This window comes from Orycteropus afer, unplaced genomic scaffold (assembly GCF_000298275.1).
Source record: "Orycteropus afer afer isolate SDZICR_OR568_19922 unplaced genomic scaffold, OryAfe1.0 scaffold00043, whole genome shotgun sequence".
NCBI lineage: Eukaryota > Metazoa > Chordata > Mammalia > Tubulidentata > Orycteropodidae > Orycteropus > Orycteropus afer.
In genome coordinates this window covers 1,344,919-1,368,907 of record NW_006921630.1, presented here as the reverse complement: position 1 = coordinate 1,368,907, position 23,989 = coordinate 1,344,919, and the positions used below count along the sequence as shown (strand labels likewise).

At 39.6% G+C, this 23,989-nt stretch overlaps 1 protein-coding gene across 1 annotated transcript in view; it reads left to right on the top strand.

Annotated features, from left to right (window-relative positions):
- The window catches only part of ASTN1 (astrotactin 1), a 500,284-nt gene that overhangs the window by 168,916 nt on the left and 307,379 nt on the right, over positions 1-23,989 (top strand). The window contains exon 2 of the mRNA XM_007937608.2: positions 18,515-18,702. Coding sequence (XP_007935799.1) covers positions 18,515-18,702 — 188 coding nt within the window. The remainder of the gene's footprint in view (positions 1-18,514; positions 18,703-23,989) is intronic.

Sequence of the window (23,989 nt, the reverse complement as noted above, 5' to 3'; positions counted from 1 at the left end):
TTATCACTGGTGACTGGAATGCAAAAGTTGGAAACAAAGAAGAATCACTGGTAGTTGGAAAATTTGGCCTTGGTGACAGAAATAACACTGGAGATCGCATGATAGAATTTTTCAAGACCAATGACTTATTCATTGCAAATACCTTTTTTTCAACAACACAAATGGCAGCTATACACATGGACATCACCAGAAAAAGTACACAGGAATCAGATTGACTACATCTGTGGCAAGAGGCAATGGAAAAGTTCAATATCTTTATCCAATACAAGACCAGAAGCTGATTGTGGAACAGACCATCAACTGCTCATATGCAAATTCAACTTGAAGTTGAAGACAATTAAAAACAAGTCCATGAGAGCCAATATATGACCTTGAATATAGCCCCTCTGAATTTAGAGACCATCTAAAGAATAGCTTTGACTCATTGAACACCAATGACTGAAAACCAGAAGAAATATGGGATGACATCAGGAACATCATCCATGAAGAAAACAAGAGGTCATTAAAGAGATGAGAAAAGAAGAAAAGTTCAAAATGTATGTCAGAAGAGACTCTGAAACTTGCCCTTGAATGGAGAGTGGCTAAAGCAAATGGAAGAAGTGACAAGATAAAAGAGCTGAACAGAAGAGCAGACAAAGCCAATTACTATAATGAAATGTGCAAATAACTGGAGTAAGAAAACCAAAAGGGAAGAACACGCTGGGCATTTCTCAAGCTGAAAGAACTGAGGAAAAAATTTAAGCCTCGAGTTGCAATATTGAAAGATTCTATGGGCAAAATATTGGGGGAGCTCTGGTAGCATACTGGCAAAGACACTTGCCTGCTAACCAGACGACTGGCGGTTCAAACCCACCAGCCACTCCTCGGAAGGAAGCTTGGGCAATCCTACTTTCGTAGTGATACTGCCTCAGAAACCCAAGGAGGGGTCGCTATGAGTCGGGTTTGACTCGACAGCACATAACAACAACAATAACATGGGCAAAATATTGAATGATAGAGGAAATATTAAAAGAAGATGGAAGAAATTCACAGAGTCATTGTACCAAGAAGACCTGGTCAATCTTCATACATTTCAGGAGGTGACATATGATCAAGAACCAATGGTACTGAAGGAAGAAGTTGAAGCTGCACTGAAGGAATTGGCAAAGAACAGGGCACCAGGAACTGATGGAATACCCACTACAACAGATGCCCCACTGGAGGCACTCACTCAGTTATGCAAAGAGATTTGGAAGACAGCTACTTGGCCAACTGACTGGAAGAGATCCATATTTGTACGTATTTGAAAGAAAGGTGATCCCACAATGTGGAAGTTATTGGACAATATAATTAATATCGCATGCAAGTAAATCTTGCTGAAGATAATTAAAAAATGATTGCAGCAATATATTGACAGAGAATTTCCAGAAATGCATGGAACGAAGGATATCATTGCTGATGTCAGATGAATCTTGGCTTAAAGCAAAGAATACCAGAAAGATGTTTACTTATGTTTTATTGACTATGCAAAGGCATTTGATTGTGTGGATCATAACAAATTATGGGTAACATTGAGAAGAATGGGAATTCCTGAACACTTAATTGTACTCATGAGGAATCTGTACATAGACCAGGAGATGTCATTCGAACAGAACAAGGGGACACTGCATGGTTTAAAATCAAGAAGGGATTGTGTCACCATACTTATTTAATCTATATGCTGAGCAAATAATCTGAGAAGCTGGACTATATGAAGAAGAACATGGCATCAGGATTTGGGGAAGAATCATTAACAACCTGTGATACGCTGACAACACAACTTTGCTTGCTGAAAGTGAGGATGACTTGAAGCACTTACTGATGAAGATTGAAGACTACAGTCTGCAGTATGGATTACGTCTCAATATAAAGAAAACAAAAATCCTCACAACTAGACCTATAAGCAGCATCATGATAAAGGAGAAAAGATTGAATTTGTCAAAGACTTCACATTGCTTGGTTCTACAGTCGACTTCAATGGAAGCAGCAGTCAAGACATCAGATGATGTATAGCACTGGGCAAATTGGCTTCAAAGGACCTCTTTCAAGTGCTGAAGAGCAAAGATATTTCCTTGAGGACTAAGGTGTGCCTGACACAGCCATAGTATTTTCAGTTGCCTCGTATGCATGTGAGACAATGAATAAGGAAGACCAAAGAAATTGAGTTGTGGTGCTAGCAAAGAATGCTGAGAGTAACATGGACTGCTAAAAGATTTAACAAATCCGTCCTGGAAGAAATGCAGCCAGAACGCTCCTTGGAAGCGAGAATGGCCAGACTTCATCTCACCTACTCTGGTCATGTTATCAGAAGGGACCATTCCCTGGAGAAGGATTTCATGCTTGGTAAGGTGGATGGTTGATGAAGAAGGGGAAGGCCCTCAACAAGATGGACTGACACAGTGGCTGCAGTGATCGGCTCAAGTATAGCAAGGATCATGGAGCTGGCGTGGGACCAGGCGGTGTTTTATTCTGCTGTGCATAGGATTGCTATGAGTTACAAGTGCCTCGACAGGACCTCACAACAACAATATGTATGACACATGGGGTGTTAAGTAGGGATTAGTTGACCAAAAACAGATTTTAGTAACCATCAGGGGTATAAGATGTGTAAGGACATGGCACCAGCCAGAAAACCTCCAGATCATTTCATGGTTGTCGAGGGGAACATGAGAAATATGACTAATGGAAAAAATTTTCTCCATTTCTATTGGAGAATCTGTGGAATTTCCACAAGCATGTTAAAATTTTAAATGAAAGTACTAAGAAAATTAACAGTAAATACTAAGAGTATTCCAAACCAGGTAAGAAAATAAGCAAACCAGTTACTGTAGAACCAGCTCCAACTGATGGAGACCCCATCTGTGTCAGAGTAGCACTCCATAGGGTTTGTGTCAGAGTAATACTCCATTGGGTTTTAATGGCTGTTTTTTTTTTTTGGAAGCAGATCAGCAGGCCCCTTCTTTTGAGGAACCTCTCTCTGGGTGGACTTGAGCCTTTAGTCTTTCAGTTAATAGTCAGGCACATTACTGCCCAGGGATGAAGTCTAATTAAATTAATGGGTCTGCATCCATACAGCCTGAAGAATTTTGGAGATAAAATTGGAGAGGTTTATCAGAGTATCTGTGTAGTTCATTGTTATCTGTCAGAAGATCCCTCTTTGTAAGGATGCTGGGTGATCAGAGCTTCTTATTGGGGCAAACCATCAAAATTGATGAACATGAATGTAATCTATAAATACATCAACACTAATTGAACCTAGTGTAAGGAGCACTTTAACAGTGGGTGCCTTCAAAGTGAAATCAACCTGAACAATCCGTGTTCTCTTGGGGTATACCATGCAAACTGATCAAAGAGATCTACTCAGATCAAAAAGCTTTAAAATCTGTGTTATAAACTTAAGTTACCACCATTTGTTGAACATGAGGTCTCAAATACAAAAACAGTATTATTTACAATTTTTTATAAATGTTTTAGATAATACTAAACTTTATATATATAAGGAACCCTGGTGGTGTAGTGGTTAAAGAATTTGGAGGCTAACCAAGTGGTTAGTGGTTCAAACCAGCAACCGTACTGTGGAAGAAATACATTTCTGTAAAGATTTATAACCTTGGAAACACAATGGGGGTTGCTATGAGTTGGAATGGACTTGATAGCAGTGAGTTTGGTTTAAACTTTATGTAGTAAAAAGGCAAGTTGATGGGGATGGACCGTAAAATTATAAGAATCAATGTTAGAAGAGGGCAGAAAAAAGGGAGGTGATTTTCATGTGATCAGCTTCAAGGCAATGCTATCATAGATAAAGTCTCTAGCTATGGCTATAAAATAAAAGGCTATCTGCTGTGTCATCAGTGATGCAGGAAAATAACCCAGAGTTTATTAAAACCATTCTCTAAATACATTGACCAAATATACTGGCAATATTACTGAGTGGTGCAGTTGGTTTGCAGTTGACCACAAGCTTAAAGATTGGTGGTTCAGATCTACCTGGCATTTTTGCAGAAGAAAGGCCCGGTGATCTATTTTCATAAGACTACAACCATTGAAAATCCTACAGTTCTACTATGAAAGTTGTGGGATCACCACGAATTGCAATCAGGTTTGTTTTGTTTTGTTAAGCTTCTGGTTTTAATATGCTGCCCTGGCTAACAAGGTGACAAAAGTGTCCTTAGAAAAGGCATAGGAAACATAATATTACTCTCTATTTATGTAGAACCATTTTGAAATTTAACTAGGAATTATGTAAGTTATTCTTGTCATTAATTTTTAACTATAATATTAATACAAATAATAACTACAGGTTATGTATAAGAGCATGCTATATGTGCCTCTGCATTTCTACATGCATTTTCATTTTAACAACTCCATGAGGTAGATGTTAGCATTATCACCATTTCTGGGAACTAGAAAAACTGAATCATAAAGATCACAGAGGTAGTAGGTACAAGATCCTGATCTTGGATGTAGGTTTTCCAGTATTAGAACCCTTCCTGTTTCTGCTATGCTGCATTACTCCGCTCGAGGGAATACATGCAATGAATCCACCGAAAGTGCACAGGAAGGCAGCTATAATGGTCAGCAGGAAGTGGGTGTGGTTTTATGAAGGCAGAATAAAAAGTGTAACACATTCTAGACACTGCATCCAAAAATGGATGACAAGAATATGAATGAGTCTTCCATATACAAAGGGAAAGACAAAGAGAAGGACATGATCAATATTTGTTATATAAAGTATTTGTTCAGCAAATACTCAATTGCTAGAAGTCTGAACTGACTCAATGGCACAAACAGCAATGATAACAACAGGATTCAAAGCTCTGTTTAAAACCTGTGTAAGATGAGTTTAGGACAAATGAAAGAAAGTACTGCTTCACTCAGCAGATATTCACATTGAACTCATTTCCCAAGGAGGGCACTACATACGTATGTACATATGAATATGTGTATATATATGTACATACGTGTGTGTGTGTGTGTGTGTGTATGTATACAGAGAGAGATGGAGAGAGAGAGCGAGTGAGAGAGAGAGAGATGGAGACAGCATACTGAAAATTTTACACATAAAAGAGACATAGTTGGCTGCTATAAAGCTAAGATCAAGCTCAGCTTTAAAATTGATGTCAGGGAGGATAAGTATGCCCTGGCACAGAATTGCCTTCTGACCTTGTGCCTTTTTGGTTACAGACTGAGTACTGGTCAGAGGAGGTGTAGATACCACACAGCTCTTCCTAAGTTCCTATATCTTTGTGTCCTGACTTAAGTCTAATAATCTGCTGATTCCATTTACCATCGCTTTTATTCACAATCCAAATGGCTTGTTTATGAAATTTAGAACTGTGTTCCTTTAGAGTGTGCTTCTAAATATTGAAGCAGAAAACCCAGCATCTTTTTTTTCAATCTTGCAAAACCAAAAAAAAAAAAAAAAAAGCCCACTCCCATTGAGCCTATTGCAACTCATAGCAACCCCATTGAGTTTCCAAGGTGGTAAATCTTTATGGAAGTAGATTGCCTCATCTTCCTTCTGTAGACTGGCTGGTGGAATTGAACTGCCAACCTTCTGGTTAACAGTCAAATGCCCACTGCACCACCAGAGCTATTGCTATAATTGCAACCCCTAATTAATGGGCCAGTGCCACTAGGTGGGAAACGGAAATATCAACAACACCTCTGCCGGCTAATTCCTTGAACTTTGATACAGGTAGGTTCTGTCATGAGCAGCTGAAAGGAAAATTATCCATGGATGAAGTGGGGGAGGGTAGAGGTCACCTTCCAGTGGGAATATGTGTGGAGTTTTACTGAAAATGAAACACTAAACTCAAGGAGAATTTTAATGCCATTTGTTGTTGTTATTGTTGTTGTTAGGTGTCATCAAGTTGGTTCCAACTCATAGCAATGCCAGGTACAAAAGAATGAAACACTGCCCAGTCCTGCACCATCCTCACAATTGTTGCTGTATTTGAGCCCAGTGTTGCAGCCACTGTGTCAATCCATCTCATTGAGGGTCTTCCTCTTTTTCACTGACCCTCTACTTTACTAAACATGGTATCTTCCTTCAGAGACTGGCCCCTCTTGATTAATATGTACAAAGTATGTAAGATGAAGTCTTGCCATCCTCCCTTCTAAAGACCATTCTTCCAAGACAGATACTAATATTTGAAATATTGGTTGCTTAGTTTCTAGCATCACCATAACATGCAAGTCACCACAGTTCAACAAACTGACAGACTAGTGGTGGTTAATGCCATTTAAGATATGAAAATAGTGATGAGACTGTGGCGGAAATTCAAGAGAAAAGGGGCAGATTGGTAGTGAGTATATTGGTGAAGGAATGAGAGTTGCAATTGTTGAAAGGAACAATAGCCTTGAAGTCAGGAGACTTTGGTGTCCCACACCTGCTCCCCCCCAACTATTAATTCTAATATTTACTAAGTGAGTGAATTTGGTCACCTAAGTTGATTTTTTCTGGACCTGGCTTTCTTTACTCAGCTATAGAATGGGGATATCAATACCCATAGTAAAGGACCATTGAGGATTAAGTGAGGTTATGAATGTCTAAAGGGCTTCTTAGCAGGGCCAGACATACAATAAGTGCATCATTACTTGTTGAGTTGAATCAAGATAAAGGTAGAAATGCAAGTGAATGGAAACTAATCAAAGATGGAGATAAATCAAGACAGCTTAGGAAAAGCAACAGACTATTCTTTTGTAAGACATTTACAGATGATATTTTGTCATTAAAACTTAGTTTACTCATCTTTTTTATAAGGTAAGAGCCATAGAAGGATGCTTACTGGAATGGATCAGGACCAGAGACTTCTATCAATTCTGTGTTAATGAAAGAACAGGAGTACAAGAGGCAGGATTTGGAATGTCTAGAGCCCTCACTGGGTCCATTGGGCAGTCTCCTTTCCACCACCCTGCAGCCTGCCTCAGCTTTCCAAAACCCAAGTGTCCATTTTGCTTCCAGTGCTGTACTGCAGGGAAGTGGCCCCCAAGGACTTGCAAAGCTCAAATCAGAATTCCAATCGTGAAACTTCAGGCTTCAAAATGACTTATTCTCATTACAATGTAGGAAATGATCCGTAAATACATATTTTAACATCACAGAGTTTAAATATTATTACACTTCTTACTTGATGTCAGATTTTGTTAAATGTGTGCCGTTATCTCAATTTACAAAGGTCAGGCGGGTGGCAGTGGAGAATAGAACTAGATACATTTAAAAATCCTCTTACCAGTACATCTGTGGCTCAGATAACCCTGCCTTTTTCAAAGAGCTCTTGGCTTCCCCCACCCCTTTCAAATGAGACTTTAATGAGTATCAGGTGGATAAACTCTTTGCAGAGGTTTGAAAAGATCCAGAGAAAGACTGAGGTAGGAACAAGCAAACCATTTTGGATGAAATCAGAAGCCATTTGAATGCCTCCTCATCTCTCTGGTTGTGTCAGAACCTTTTGGCTGCATTTTCCCCCCCACAGGAATGTTTTCATTTCCATGGCAAGGTAAATAGAATGTTCATGTATTGCTCAATTGCTATTCATGCCAGCACAGAGTAGTGGAGAGTGACCTACTTCTAGCAGCATGCATAGAAAGCTTCACTGCTTTCCATCAAGCCTGATGTGAAAAGCCACCCTCCGCTTCCTGTGGCAGCTTTCCACCTGCCTCCAGAGACAGCAAGCTATGGGCTCGCCAGGGTCCTCATTTTCTTTCTGTCATCATTCCTGCTTCCTGTGTTGGTTCATTTTCATCTATGTTAGCCTCTGCTGGAAAAGGAGAAATGAGTAGGTGGGCAGCTGTAAAAGGAAGTTAGCATTTCTAGATTTTTAGAGTACACTCCATAAATGGATATTGGTGGGGCTGCAGAGAGAGGTCGGTTCAAGTTTTCTTTATCTAGACCACCCTTGTCCAGATAAACATAGTTGATCAAGAGTTAACAATTCATTGGAACTATTTGGAAACATCTATATATAGATGGTTCTATCCAATTGTGAGTCATTGAATGAAGTTTTAATAGGTCATTCTCATGAGTTTCAGTACAGTCAATTCTTACTCTATCACTGATAGGCTGGACTGAGTTGGAAGCATTCCAAGCTCCAGGAGGAAAGTCAGATTTGAAAAACTTCCATAGAGACTTTTACCCAGTTGTCATTGCAAATACACTCAGCCTGAACCTGATTTGGGGCCTAACTAGAGCCAAATGTCCTGTCTGGTTTTGCGTCATTGAGTAACATGGTTAGAGCTGGAAAGTCTTTAGTGACCTTCTAGTCCCATCATTTGAAGATAAGAAAACAGAGCTGCAGAGAGATTATAGCAGCTCCATTCTTTGGCTCCCAGTCCAATGCTCTCTTTAACCTGCCATTCCATTTCTCATCACTGGGTCATTAATGCTTTGAAGCTCTTTTGTTTTTGCCATTGAGGGCAAATGTCACCAAGCAGGGGAAATAGAAATCCAATTATTTTTCACCTGGACATGAGTAGAAGTTTCTATTCCAAATCTCAGCAAGTCAAGAAGTTTCTAGTTACTTGAAAAAAGGAACTTCCCGTTGGGTGAGAGAATTTTGAATATTTTAAGCCATTTTGTTATAAAGATTTTTCTCCACATACTTTGTAGCCATTGCTCAAGTCAGTTTGGAGGCAAGGGGAAGAGAATGAGACAATGGGAAGCAGTAGACAGGGAATTGAATACAGGAACTACAATGAGAGTTCCATTCCCAGTTGGTCTCTGAACATCAACCAATTTTCACAAAAGAATGCCCTGGCTATGCTATCTCTCTTTTTGTTGTTCCCTCAGTCAGGCCTGTCTGACACAAACTTCAGGCAAACTATCGGTGTTCCAGGAGTTCTGGTGACATGTGATTAAAGCATTCAGCTGCTAACCAAAAGGTCAGTGGTCCGAACCCACCAGCTGCTCCGTGGGAGAAAGATGAGAGGCAATCTGCTTCCATAAAGATTTACAGCCTATGGGACAGTTCTACTCTATCCTAAAAGGGTTGCTATGAATTGGAATTGACTTGATGGCAGTGGGTTTTACTGGTGTTCCTGGCATTTGTGCTGGTTGAATTCAAGGCCAGTGGGGCACCTCATTTTTTGTGGCTCTTACTCGGGGCTGTGGGATTATATCACTTCAGAACTCAATACCAGATGGCCCCTATGGTCGAGATGTGGAGGCCTAGCCAGCTCTACCCAGTGGATATTGTTTCTCTGGCTAGTCTCATTTTCTTACTTCTCTTGACTTTGTCCTTTCTCTCTGCCTCTTTCTCCTCTGACTTTTTTTCATCTGTCCCTCATCTTTCTTCACAGATGGCCAGGACACTAATGTGCTGCTCTCATTATGTTTATGGAACAAGTTGGGGTCTTTAGAGGCTGCCGTTTTAGAGACATTAAAGACTTGGGTCACGTTGGATACCAGGGTAAAGATTTGCAGGATAATTAGTGATCCCCTACTGTTATTAACCCCTGACTTAAGCAGGTTATTTTCTTACAAAGGTGTTGAAAGTTAATACCACTGCTAATAGTCCTAGTCAGAAGACTGTAATGAAACCATGTGGGAAACTAGACCTACCATCAATATCTTTCAAACTCTGAAATTACAGGGGGGTGGGAAAGGAAAGCAAAAAAGAATAGAAGGGAAGGGGGTGATTCTATCACAGGTCTATCTTTAGTAACCTTAATGATAGTGTCTATCTGATAGATAAGAACCATCTGTTATTCTTAGTTTGGGACAGTCAGCTTATCACTACTAAAATTCTGAGCTTAATCTTCATCACATTGAGAAACTCAGAATGATGGCTGCTATAACATGGAGTGAAGGTGGAGCCAGAATTTGTTTTTGGAGATACTCCTTTTTCCTTCTAATTCTTTCTTAAAGAATATGAGGCTATCCACAATACTAGCCTTAATAGAACTGAAAAAGAGCCAAGCAAAACTAATAACTCATAGAGACCCGAGCTCCCTAACAGCAGGGGCCCTTCATGGTACTGGGCTTTATTTGACCTCCAGTTGAGCCAGTTCTTTTCTAACTCTGCCCTGGGAAACCTCTTACAGACCACATTAGATTTTGTTTGGAGAAAGGCTTCCAAGACTAACAGCAAGTTCGAAAATCCTGATCTAAGCAAGGTCTTTTAATAGTCAGTAATGGCCATCGGGGGGTGTCACCCTCAACCTTTGTAGACCATGGGGTCACTTCATCAGGTGCCCTCAACATGAGGCTAAGAATTGACAAGTTAATGCTTTCTCCTGCCTTGACCTCCTCAACCTCAGCAACCTCATTACTGCTCAGCTGGGTTCAGCCTGAAACTCAGCTTTGCCAGGAATGAAAACGGGACCCACAGTGCCAGCACTTCTAGAGCCACTGGCCACTAGCCACTCTAAGTTATTCAGTTGAATTAAAGGATTCTTGAGAGTTTCCCAAGTTTAGTTCCACATATGACTTTGAATTGTTAAGTTCTTTGAAAGAGGGTATCCTGAATTTGGTCCTCAGTGAGGTGGTCTTTTACGGAAATTCTGATCATGACATGCTCTTAGCAGATCAGTTCAGGGGCTCTCAGCATGATGCTCAATGAAGGAACAGGACACTTAGGTGGTATGGAAAAGCTGTAATGAGTGGAAGAGAAATTTTTGCAATAAAAGTTTGGATGTCCTAACCTAACCCCACAAATAGACTGTTCTACAAGCTCACAGCCCACAAGCTGATAGTAGAAAAATAATTAAGGCTAATTTAAAAGTGATTTCATCTCATTCTCCTTCTCTCTGCCTTTTCCCATACCAGATGATCCTCTCCTATCACTTTCTCTGTCCAAGGTACCAGCATCTCAGTTCTGTAGAGCATGCAGAAGCTATATATTCTGTTCTTTGAAGCCACATATCTGTACCAGGATGAATGAGTATCTTTCTCACCAGACTGAGGTCCAGTCTGAAGATGGGCCTGACTTTTAATCTGCTCATGTCATCCCAAGTATGTCCACTCTGTGCTGAGAGGGAAAGGAGGGATGGAGTACAGTTTGGACTTGAGAGAGAGTTTGGAAAACAAAAATCATTGTCTTTATAGGTGCTCATGCATGGTACACCATTTTGGACTTCCAACTGAGGCAAGTCAGAGCTACAAGAAGATCTTGAAGTACATCTCCCAGATCCTCATTAGACAGATGAGAAAACTCAAAGCTAGCCAACTCCTTCAAGGTTTTTTTTTTTAAACAAACAAACACACTGCCTTTGAGTCAATTCGACTCATAACGATGCCTCCTTGGCTTTCCAAGGCTGTATCTCTACAGAAGTAGATTGCCCAATTTTCCTTCCAAGGAGTGGCTGGAGGGTTTGAACCACCAGCCATCTGGTTACTCAGACCGTATCTAAGCTTCCTGAGTCCCAGTTCAGTATTTTGACCATGGCAGAATACAGGATCATATTCACAATGAGACCACACTAGAGTCTACTCTGTCTGCTATTCTCTTTCTGGTTCTTCCTGATCTTTCTAAATCATGGCTTAGTTTACTTCCCAGCTTAATAAAACCATGGGTGACTTTCCATTAGTTCTGAACTCCTCAAGCTAGCATTCAGACCCTTTCAGAGTTAATATCTATCTGCAAGTTTAGCCTCAGTCCTCCACTACTTCTCTCCTGATCCTCCTCCTGCAGTCCTGCGAACACACACTGTCCTCTGTGTCTTTATATACACTGTTCTCTTCACTGGAATTGCCTCTCCAACATTTCTTTCCATTTTATTCCTTCCCATCCATTTCTGCCTGGCCAGCTTCCGTCCTCTCACTCAACATTTCTGTGGAGTTATTCATGGCCATGTCTTAAAAATTTTCAACAAGATTGAAAACTCCTGAGAACAGGAAAGATGCAGCACTGTTTGCTGAATGTGACAAATACAGTGTGCTTCAAAAATAATTGTTGTATATAAGAATGAATGGCACCCTGGTTTCTGTGGATTTCCGGCAGGTCTACAAGTTTTGGAGATGCTAAGAAGTATGAGGTTTGGAAAGAGGAAGAGGACATGGTGCTTTCAATCAGGACAGTCTTGCTTTTCTAGGTATCTCACCCCCAGAGTATGATTATGGTATTGGTGCTCATGTCACCTGCGGCATCTTGAGATAGCTATATAGGATCCATTGGCACTTGTTTTATTCAGTACATTATGGCAAAAGCTTTGTCTCATCCACAGCCCTCAGGAAGCCTTGGTCTGGAGTAACTGTTTTATCACCTCCAAAGATTGCTCTCTGGGGGTTTCAGAGAAACTTGCATTGGTGAAATGATTTCTGAGAGTTTTCTCTTCTTGACATATTCTGCTGACATCCAGAGCAACATGATTACATTGATGTACAATAAGGCTCTGATCTCAGCCCCAATGGTGAAGAAATTCATGAGACATTTATTGTGCCTTGTGTGTTTTTCCATTGGTTGACTCAGGCCAGATACAGCATAAGTAATGTGTTCCTAGTTTCACATCATATAACATCCTGCCAGGAAGGGGACATCAAGCTCAATTGGCATAACATACTACACAAAAAATATTGTTCCACATCCTGCTTTGGTGAGTAGTACTGGGATCTTAAAAGGTTGCAAGTGGCCATCTAGATGCAATGATGAATCTCTCCTCATCCAGAGTAAAGAAGAATGAAGTAAACCAAAGATGCATGGAAACAATTATTCCAAGTGACTGGTACACCATGCAATCCTCAGCCTATATGACTATGAGGCCAGAAGAACTAGTTAGTGCCTGGCTACCACTGTCAACCACTTGGAGGGGGATCTATGTAGGAGATCCTGGGTAGAGTGGGAGAATAATGTGGAACAAAACTCAAAATCATAAAAAAGAAAAGGACTAGGTTTGCTGATCTGGTAGAACTTGGCAGAACCCCTGAGACAATGGCCCCTAGCTGCCCTTCAGGTCTGCAATTGAGCCCACTCCTGTGGCTTTCAGACAAACAAAAGACAGGCATAGGAACTGAACATTTACAACAGGTAGATACACTCCTTGGAGAGATCAGTCATGGGAGAATAAAAGGGCAGTGCATGCAGAGGGAGACAGCTTCAGGAGCAGGAGTGCCTGGGAGGGAAGGACACAGGGAAGAGGTAACTATGGGGAGGAAGTGGGAAGGGAGCTATTGCATTGTGGGAAATTTCAGTCACTGTGATGAGACAAAGTAATGTCATGAGACAAAGTGTATGTGAACTGCTGTATGGAAAATGAATTTGCTCTGTTAACTTTCACCCAAATCAAAATAAAAATAAATAAAAAATAAAAAAATCCTGACAGGAAAGGAAAAAATTCAAGGAAGAAGTTATCATTCTGTCATTACCTTGAATGTAAAATATGATGGATGTCCTTGGCAGATGTGGCACAATTCTTCCCTCATTCTCTGCCCTCTAAGATGCATCTGGTCTAAGCAGAATTGGTATATCACCATCCATAGGGATGGACATAAATAACTCGTAGAGGTGCTTGAAGGGGTGACCTGGAAGTCAAGGGCAGAGATTCTGTATTCTCAGTCTTCCTCCATATGGTAGAATCTCTTTGAAACTCTACACCTTTTCTTGGTACTATCACTCTTAGGTCCCTGAAGCAGAACAACTTCCCCCATAAAAATAATCTGGACTCCTAATGTTGTTGTTGCTTTGTTAGGTGCCATTGAGTCAGCTCTGACTCATAGTGACCCTGTGTACAACAAAATGAAACACTGGTCTGTCCTGTGTTGGTCTCATAATCCTTGCTATATCTGAGCCCATTGTTGCAGCCACTGTGTCAATCCATCTTGTTGAGGGCCTTCCCCTTTTTTGCTGATCCTCCACTTTACCAAACATGATATCCTTCTCCAGGTAATGTTCTCTTCTGACAACATGACCAAAGTAGGTGAGACAAAGTCTGGCCATTCTGGCGTCGAAGGAGCATTCTGGCTGCACTTCTTCCAGGATAGATTTTTAGTTCTTCTGGCAATCCATGGTACTTTCAGTAATCTTGGCCAACACCACAACTCAAAAGCATCAACTCTCCTTTGGTCTTCCTTATTCATTGTCCAGCTTTCACAAGCTTATTAGGCTATTAAAAATACCATGGCTTGGGTTAGGCGCACCTACGTCTTCAAAGATATATCTTTGCTCTTTAGCACTTAGAGGTCTTTTGCAGTGGATTTGCCCAGTGCAATGTTATCTGATTACTTGAATTCTACTTCCATTGGTGTTGATTATGATACCAAGTAATATGAAATCTTTGACAACTTCAATCTTTTCTCCATTTATCATGATGCTGCTTACTGGTCTAGTAGTTGTGAGGACTTCCGTTTTCTTTCTATTGAGGTGTAATCCATACTGTAGACTGTAGTCTTCAGTCTTCATCACTAAGTGCTTCAAGTCATCCTCACTTTCAGCAAGCAAGGTTGTGTTTGTCTGCATGTCGCAGGTTGTTAATGAATCTTTCTCCAATCCTGATGCTGCATTCTTCTTCATATAGTCCAGCTTCTTGGATTATTTGCTCAGCATACAGGTTGAATATGTATGGTGAAAGAATAGAATCCTGACATACTCCCTGCCAGATCTTGAACTATGCAGTATCTCCCTGTTGTGTTTCAACAACAGACTCCTGGTCTATGTACAAGTTCCTCATGAGCACAATTAAGTGTTCTGGAATTCCCATTCTTTTTAATGTTATCCATAATTTGTTATGCCCCACACAGTGGATCATAGTTAGTAAAACACAAGTAAGTATCCATCTGGCATCAACAATGATATCCCCTTGTTTCACGTTCTCTTCTGAATCCAGATTGCATTTCTGGAAATACCTTGTCAATGTGCTGCTGCAATCACTTTTGAATTATCTTCAGCAAGATTTTACTTGTATGTGATATTAATGACATTGTTCAATAATTTCCACATTCTGTGGGATCACTTTTCTTTGGGATGAGTACAAATATGGATCTCTTCCAGTCAGTTGGCCAAGTAGCTGGCCACCACTCATCTGTCAGTTTGTCATACTCTGGTGGCTTATGTGTTGCTGTGATGCTGGAGGCTATGCCACTGGTATTTGAAATACCAGCAGGGTCACCCATGTTGGACAGGTTTCAGCAGAGCTTCCAGACTAAGACAGACTGGGAAGAAGGAAGGGCCCATCTACTTCTCAAAGAATTGGCCAGTGAAAATCTTATGAATAGCAGTGAAACACTGTCTGATATAGTACTAGAAAACATTATGAGTCTGACTTGACGGCACATAACAACAACAACAACAAGCCCTGAAACATTGTTCGATATAATGCTGGAAGATAAGCCCCTGAGGTCAGAAGGCACTCAAAATACAACTGAGGAAGAGCTGCCTCCTCAAAGTAGAGTCGACCTTAATGATGTGGATGTAGTAAAGCTTTCGGGACCTCCATCTGCTGATGTGGCATGACTCAAATGGGAAGAAACAGTTGGAAACATCCATTAATAATTGGAACATGGAATGTACTAAGCATGAATCAAGGAAAATTGGAAGTTGTCAAAAATGAAATGGAACACAAAAGATTGATATCCTAGGCATTAGTGATCTGAAATGGACTGATTTTAGCCATTTTGAATCAGACCACCATATGATCTACTATGCCAGGAATGACAAATTGAAGAGGAATGGCATAGCATTCTTCATCACAGAGAATGTTTCAAGATCTATCCTGAATTACAATGCTGTCAGTGATAGGGTAATATCCATATGGGGACTTGTAATGAGCTCAGAGTTTTTTAGGGGGTGATGAAAATTAAATGGTGGTGATGGTTGTGCAACTTGGCAATATACTACAAATCACTGAATTACACACTTTAAAAGTATACCTTTTATGGTATGTGAATTTTATCTCAACTTTTAAAAAAGTCATGGGACACTAAGACCTATGTAAAAACATAAAATGTTGCAGCAAAAATGCCTCTAAAAGACTATATTGGCTTTCTGCCCAAGTGCTTTCTCTCTCTGCATGTTCTGAGTTCATGTTGACTGTTGTGTGTGTGTGTGTGTTGGGGCTAGAGCAGCTTTCATAGAATTTCATTCATGTTATTTCTGTTGGTGTGACCTTGGTCCAGTTATTTACTTGTCTTTGATTTCACAGTTAAAACAAAGGTAATGAGCCTGACCTACTTGATGAAGATCCCTTGGGAAATAAAAATCCAGTTAAGTGATATAGAGGTAGGAGGTGCTGGATGCCTTCTGAATAATTACAGGAAGGGCTGAAGTGGCACCCAGACATGTGAGGAATAAATCTCAGGCTGGGTTGAAGTAGTATTGGCTGGAGGCTGGGCATGTGTTGTTCTGGGTGATTTAATTATTCCATTAGGTGCTCTATTAGGAGCCATTATTGTTTGTGAGTTTTATGTCTGTGGTGAGAAGGAGAAGTTGTTTGGTTTCTGCTGCTATGATGGCAAATGGACTTGGAGAAGAAGGGTGTGTTTCCCTGGAGGCATCTGCTGGGTGCTTGATGTGGTGAAGGCATCATGAGTGATTGGAAAGGATAAGTGCCGTTGAGCAGGATTTGTGATTGGAAGGCTTGCAGGTGAAGTGTTGCACGTGTTCGGTTTCTCAACCTGGAAATCTGGAAAGGCCTTCTTAGCAGAAAGGTGAACTACAGAAAACCAGGACCAAAGGCAGGGAAGCTTCCGTTTTCATACCCTCCATGTACCGCAGCTTCTGGATACTTGTGTCTGACCATCACTTCCTGGATGATGGATAGCTTATCAGAACGATGGCTGAGTCCACTATGGGATTAGAGAGAAGAGCTAAGGAGGAAGATGAACTCAGATCACCTTTTCTTTGCAAAGTCGTCTTCCCCATTCATATTCTCAAGTTTACTCTTCTCATTGGTCTGTAGAATGATAGCATATGATAGGGAATGATATTGATGTTTTTTGGGGACAGTGTAGTCATCTGTGGCTCATAGAAATCCTACTAACTGACCTGTTCTGTTCTGAGGGAGCAGTCATTATTCTTCTTCATTTCTTCTCATGTTATTCTCCTATTAGTGTCTGGTGTCCTTTCCCTACTTTTGTAACTATTGGAAGGAAGTTCACTCATCCTTCAAGGCCCTGCACCAATGATACCATCCCCTGAGAAGTCTACTGCCCTTCTCTATACATCCCCACAAAACTTTGTCATGCATCTGGTGTAACATTTGCCACATTTACTCATTCACTCATGGTGAGCTGATTTGGAGAACTTACCAAGGGCCTCATTTACGTTATCATTTCAGTGCTGAGAACAATGCCTGGCACATAATAAATAAAGAAAGAAGAATATTATTTGTGCCCTCCCACAAATAGTGAAGAATATTTATAAACTCCATAAATACTTAAAATTGCTTTCCTCTTTATGTCTCCAGTACTTGATGAGAGTACTATTCTAAATGTGTCTTGTTAAATCTTTTTTATGTCTGTGGATTTTTTTTTTTTTCTTTTTTTGGTCAAAGATGATAAATTTTGAGAGAAGAAGCCATGCCTTTTTTTAAAATAAAGTTTTTGGAAAGCAATGGGTTGAAAAGTGGATTCAGCAGAATACTCGTTCCCTAGGGTGACAATTGTTGTTAAGCAAAGAAAACGGTTTGAGGGGCAATGAAGTTCAGGAAAGGCTAGGTTAATCAGATTTCTCTACTGTGGGATGTCTGAAAGCTTAGAAATTATATGTTTTAGGAGTAAAAGAGAGAGGGAGCATATACACAGTGTATTTTTTCAATACTAGATTATTACCTACTACAGTGCAAAGCACATAGTAGGTTTCTGGTGTTTTGTTATTAATTTGTTGACAGTAGTTCAATGCCTTGATTTAAAGCCCTAAGAAGCAGATTAATGCTAGTCTCTGTGCTAATGGCCCAATTCTTTACCATGTTCGTGTGTCTCACCACTATTCTCTGCAAAAGTGAAGGGAAAAATGAAAGAGAATTAGAAAAAAAATTACTTTACCTGTCACACAAAGTTATCAGACATCTCCAATAGACTATGAGCCAAATGTTTATGGTTTTCAAAATAACCTGTCAGCCCCAGTTGCTCTGCAGTAACCTCCCAGGACTGTTCCATAAATGCCAGTTCTCTGCACAGTAATTACCAACACTCTTCTTGGTAAATTCACTGGTGTGTCTAGAAGTAATTGCTGGGGAACTTATACTTTCAAATTTACAAGAGACAAACAACCTTGTATTTACCTTGGGGCTATCAGGTATTCAAACTGTGCTGTGTGAAGGATGCTATTGATCATAGAAATAAGAGGAAGAACTTGAATTTTCACATTAGTATTTTTCTCAGTGAGTGAGAGCCTGGCTCACTAGATTTAGGGTGGAAAGACCTGTGGTGGATAATTCATTTCTTCTCAGTGTCTCTTCCCTTCTTTGAGATTTCAAGCAGCAGTAAGCCTGACCTAACTGCAATTGGAATCTTTTATTGCCTTCAGCTTAAACCTATTAATCGGTACCAGTGTACAGGAAGAGAAAGATGGAAAATTTGGTTTAATCTGAATTCTCATCTGAGCCTTTGGTGTTTGTCTTGTAGAGATCTCAGGGAACACGGAGGACATCCCTCTAGTACGCTGGAGGCAACAGTGGCTGGAGAATGGCACTTTACTTTTTCACATCCATCACCAAGATGGTGCTCCGAGCCTTCCTGGACAAGACCCAACAGAAGAGCCCCAGCACGAGTCAGCAGAAGAGGAGCTGAGGATCCTCCACATCTCTGTTATGGTAAGAACAGCTTGTCTTTGGCTTCTCAGATAACAGGTTCTGATACCTTGATGTTAAAAGTCTTGGTACATTACATCACATGAGATTACACTATGGAATGCAGTCCATTTTACTTATGGGCAACTGATCTAATGACATTTAACCACTCCACAACAGCAGCTAGACTTGTGTTTAGACAAAAAACTGGGAACCATAGCCTAGCCAAATTGATATATAAAATTAGCCATTATAGTACCCTAGACAAAGCTCTACAATGACCTAAATCCGTAATCACCATTGACCATATTAATAAGTAAATTTCCCAAAGTATCTTAGTGTAGGCAACATTCTAAAAGCACAGAATATACTCAGTGGCAAAATAAATTCACTGGGGTGCAAATAAAATTTGCAGCTGTTTTTATAGCATCATTACCAAACTATTTGATCTAAGCATGGGCCCAGACATGGAATGATTTTTTTTTCTTTTTAAATAAAACAGAAGTAACATCTAATGGGGGCAATGTATTGTCTTAGATTGAAATTATTCAACTACTAGATTAGAATATTTGATAATAGTTCCATAATTGTTTGAATTATTTGTTCCCTGAATCTCTAAGCTGCTTGCTTCAACCAAGCTTTTCTCTCTTTGCCAGGTCAGAGAAAGTAAGAATCCTGGCTTTCTCTTCTCTTACAATAAAGGGAATGTCAGTAGATACTTGCCGTTTCTTCAAGTCCAGCTTAGAAAGTTCACAATCAGAATCCCTTCTGTCATCCTGAAATTTGAGGGCTCAAGAAAATTAGAAGAGTGGGAGGGAGGGGGAAAGGGAGCATTTTTGTTTAGGGGGCAGTGAGGTTATGTTCACGGTGGTGGAATAATTTGGAAAAAGAGAATAGTTGAAGGATGTAATCAATGTCACTGAACTATACATGTAAAAACTGTTGAATTGGTGTATGTTTTGCTGTGTGTATTTGCAGTACAGTTAAAAAAGAAAGAGAAAGAAAATTAAAACGAAAAGAAAATTAGAAGATTCTTCCTAAAATTTTAGGAACTCTTGTTCTGGCGTTTGACTACTAACCAGAAGGCTGGTGATTCAAACCCACCAGCCACTGCTCAGAAGGAAGGTTGGGCAATCTACTTCCCCAGTGAAACTGCCTTGGAAACCCAAGGAGGGGTCGCTATGAGTGGGATCTGACTCAATGGCAGTGAGTTTGGGTTTTTGGTTTTGGTTCTAGACTCTCACTAGAAAGTAAGTATGATGGCAATCAGGGGTTTTTGTTACATTTGTTTTATTTAATGCTTAATAAATATCTGTGGAATGAATGGGCGAATTTCCCAGTTAAGATGGAAAATATCTGTTGTATTTGGTTCAAACCAATACACCATCTGCTCACAGAGTAGCCTGATATCAGATGAGATGTGGCAGTGATTATTCATTGGCCATACGTATGGAGGCTATAGGATATTTCACTGTTAGTAAACTCAGCAGAGAACCAATCCAGTCTTTTCTATTTTAATTTATCGTGTTTTTGTTTTTGTTATTAATTACACTGGGGCAGCTGAGCACATGCTAAATTATGTGTGTGTGTGTGTGTGTGTGTGTATAATTTACTATCCAAAAGTTAGAAGCTCTGGTGGCGTAGCGCCTACAGCATTTGAAAGCCAAGCAGAAGACTGGTTGTTCAAACCCACCAGCCACTCCTCAGAAGGAAGATTGGGCAATCTGCTTCCATAGTGATATCATCTCGGAAACCAAAGGAGGGGTCGCTATGAGTCAGATCCAACTCAACAGTAATGAGTTTTTAGAGTTTATCCAAAAGTTGGAATAGAAAATCTCCCAATAAAAGTTGTCAAAATGTGTTTCATTTCCTCCTCAACCAATGTCATCATGAGCCCTTGCTTGGTAAGTTTCCTTCATATATACATGCTGTGTTATTTAAACTATATGATGGAGTTCTTTCACAGCAAATGGTAAGCCACAATGTCTAGATAAGGTCAGAAGGCAGGCAGATAATTGACATTGCTCTGCATTACATTTATGAATTAATTGGAAATTTAAATCAGGAAAGTTACAGTACTTGTATATCCTTAATCAAAGCCCTGTGTTTCTTCTATAAGGGAATGTTACCTTCTTCAACATAACTGTTAGTTTCAGGAAAGTGGTGAGCTTGGGCAGATCAGCTGAATTGGTCTTGGCACCAATTGAGGTGACAGATGTGGAGGACAGATTGTCTTCACATTTATAATATGATCTGATTGAAAAGAAGGGAGCAAAAGTGAATTTCCCACAAGCCATCCATGTCCTCCCACCAATGTGGAAAACAGTAATGGCCATCGTAGTAGTATTTTGGTGGGGGAAGGAGTCTATGGCTATTTCAAGGAACCAGTTTTTGTCTCACTGAATAAATGTTTAGGGTTGAGAAAAGTACATAGAAATTCCAATGAGTAATACTGCTAAAGGGAAGATCCTGAATAGAAGAGTTAACAGCAGGTAATATGGCAGAAGCACGTGTAGTTAGGGTTTGGGAGGGTGGACAGTGTGAAGATCAAAGGAAGGCAAACACAGTCTGAAGTTTGTCAGTAGCAAGTTGTTGTCCTACTTGCTGCATTGTATCTTCAGTATAGTGAGGAGACAGACACTTTTTATCCTCAAAATGAAGATTAAGTTCCATAGAAATAAGTTCCCTAGAAAAGGATGTGTATGTCAGTGTGTGTGCATGTTAGTGGGAGTAAGTGGTTTTGAAGAGAGAAATATACAGATCAAGAATGCCAAAGGATTTGAGAAAATAGGTTGTGCCCTTAAAATATAACATCCCTATGAGAAGCCCTACATTAGTAATTTTTTTTTTTTTTTTTTAATGACATCCCTGGGTAGCTGACTGGGCAAGGATTACTGGATAGTGGATACTGGAATTGAGAGAGAACAAAAAGTGAGCTTTAAGCTATCCCTGAGATCTTCTCTTCATCCATGGAAGTTATCCATGGCAGACCACCAGTGACATTCTATTTCCACATAAAATAGAAGAGATTATTTCTTCAGCTTAATTTAGTTTATTTTATTATATTTCCAACTAAGCTGAAGGAGGCAAAGATGCAAAGGACATCTGTACAGGATGAGAGTGAGAAAGTCTTGTATTTGTCTCTAGCTTGATCTTTTGGGTGTGGATGAGCCCACATCTCCCATGAAGATTTCTGGAAGGCCTTTAGCTTCTGCAAAAGAATAAACATCCCAGGGTGAACTGAAAATATGAGTACTACAATGGAGTCTACCTCAGCCCACTTTGCCTTCTGACTTCCTCTTTTCCTATTCCATGGCACACAGCCTCACACACTGCCTTTCCCATCCTTAAGATTCTATTCTAGAAACAGTTTCAAAGTCTGAAGTTGTCTATCTTCCCTCAGCTTAGAAATCAAGCCGGAGGGTATCTATTTGAAGATGCCGTTCCTAGAGTCTCTGATGATTCCTTCTGAAGAAACTCAGGGATTGGTAGACTTTATTTGATACACTTTACACCATATCCTTTGGAGGTAAAAGAGGAAGCCATTTGAGGCATCTGGAATGGCAGCATAGCAAAAGTCAGAGATAGCAAAATCCTTTGACTAATAACAGTGGTGTGCAGTAAATGCACTTAGATGAATATTGTTACCCAGACCCTGTTGGTTATGAAATAACAATAGCTGGGCTATTTTTCATTAACTGTGATGATCAATATTGATGTGGTTTTCAGTTTGGTTCAAAATAGCATAATTTGAAAAAGAATTATTTTCAAAACATGAATACACCCAGCTTTTTCTTTCTTGTTAAGAAAATGTATATTTAAAAGCTTAACTGATAATCCTAAATATTTCCAATATGTGCAGAAGGAATTAATGGTTCTGTGAAAACCTTAAAGCTTACATTTCTCTCATTTTGTATTTACAGTTTTCTCATCCATATTGCCTTAATGCAAGGACCACTGTTTATTTTTACATTTTGCATGTGCTATCTTTTGTTTTAAACACAAAATATAAATAGTATAAGTAGTGAGAAAATGAGAGGCAAAGGTAAACCTTTTTTGTATCCTATGACATGGTATGAATGAGAATTTGTAAGTCCTGTCTTGCACTATACCCAATATAAATATACCATTAGCAAAATCGTGGACTTGCAGAAAACCAATACCCTGACTGGTAACTTGAGCAATTTAAAACTTTGAAAAACCTTTTGCTTTTGTTATTTTTCAATCACATCTTAAAATTTTTGAGTTATTTTTTTCAAAGAGGCAGTATTTCTTCCTTGCGTAGAATAATTGGATTTCCCTCCTGAAATCTTTATATTATTGCTTTGAGGGTCAACTGATGTATTTTAACCTCTTGCATGATTCAAACTTGGCTGAAGAGATTTATTTCAAATTTTCAAGATAATTGACATTTAGAACTCCAGCAGTACACAGGATACTTTTTTTTACAAACTCTTGAATTGAAAGCAGAATCATCAAATGAAAACTGATGTGTGACTTTAAATCAAATTAAAGGAAATCTTCAGTTATAGGGCAAATTGTTTACTCCTTAGAAGGCCAAGATTAAATATGATTTTACATTAGATATTAGATTGTGTATAGATTTAAATTTACATATTCTACTTTTGCTAATTTACCACAGGATCTACATTTTTCATCTTACAGCATGTGAAAGAATTTAATGGTGCATAATAGAATGGTAATGTATTATCTATATAGATCATCTTTATAATTAAAAATGGCAGTGCTAAGTTTTCCTATATGCATAAGCTGGTTAAGTACATTTCTCCCAGCAAGAAGCCTTTCAAAATGATTTAATTCTTTTTTTTTTTTTTCCCCATAGTGATAATTGCCACTGGTAGAGAAGTTCTTTTGTAGTTCACCTTTTCTTTTCTTTTTTTTAAGATTTGTGTGAAAGTTTACAGAGCAAATTCATTTTCCATACAGCACTTCACATACACTTTGTCTCATGACATTGACTGCAATCTCCCACATTGCAACTGCTCTCTTCCCACTTTCTCCCCATAGTTAACTCTTCCCTGTGTCCTTCCCTCCCATGTACTCCCGGCCCCCGAGCTGTCTCCCTGTGCATACACAGCCCTTCTATTGTCCCATGATTGATCTCTTCAAGAAGTGTATCTACTATCTATCTAATGTAAATGTTCAGCTAGTATGCCTGCCTTTTGTTTGTCTGGAAGCCACAGGAGTGGGTTCAATTCCAGACCTGAAGGATAGCTAGGGGCCACAGTCTCAGGGGTTCCACCAGACTCTATCAAGCCAGCAAACTTAGTCTTTTTTTTTTTTTTTTTTT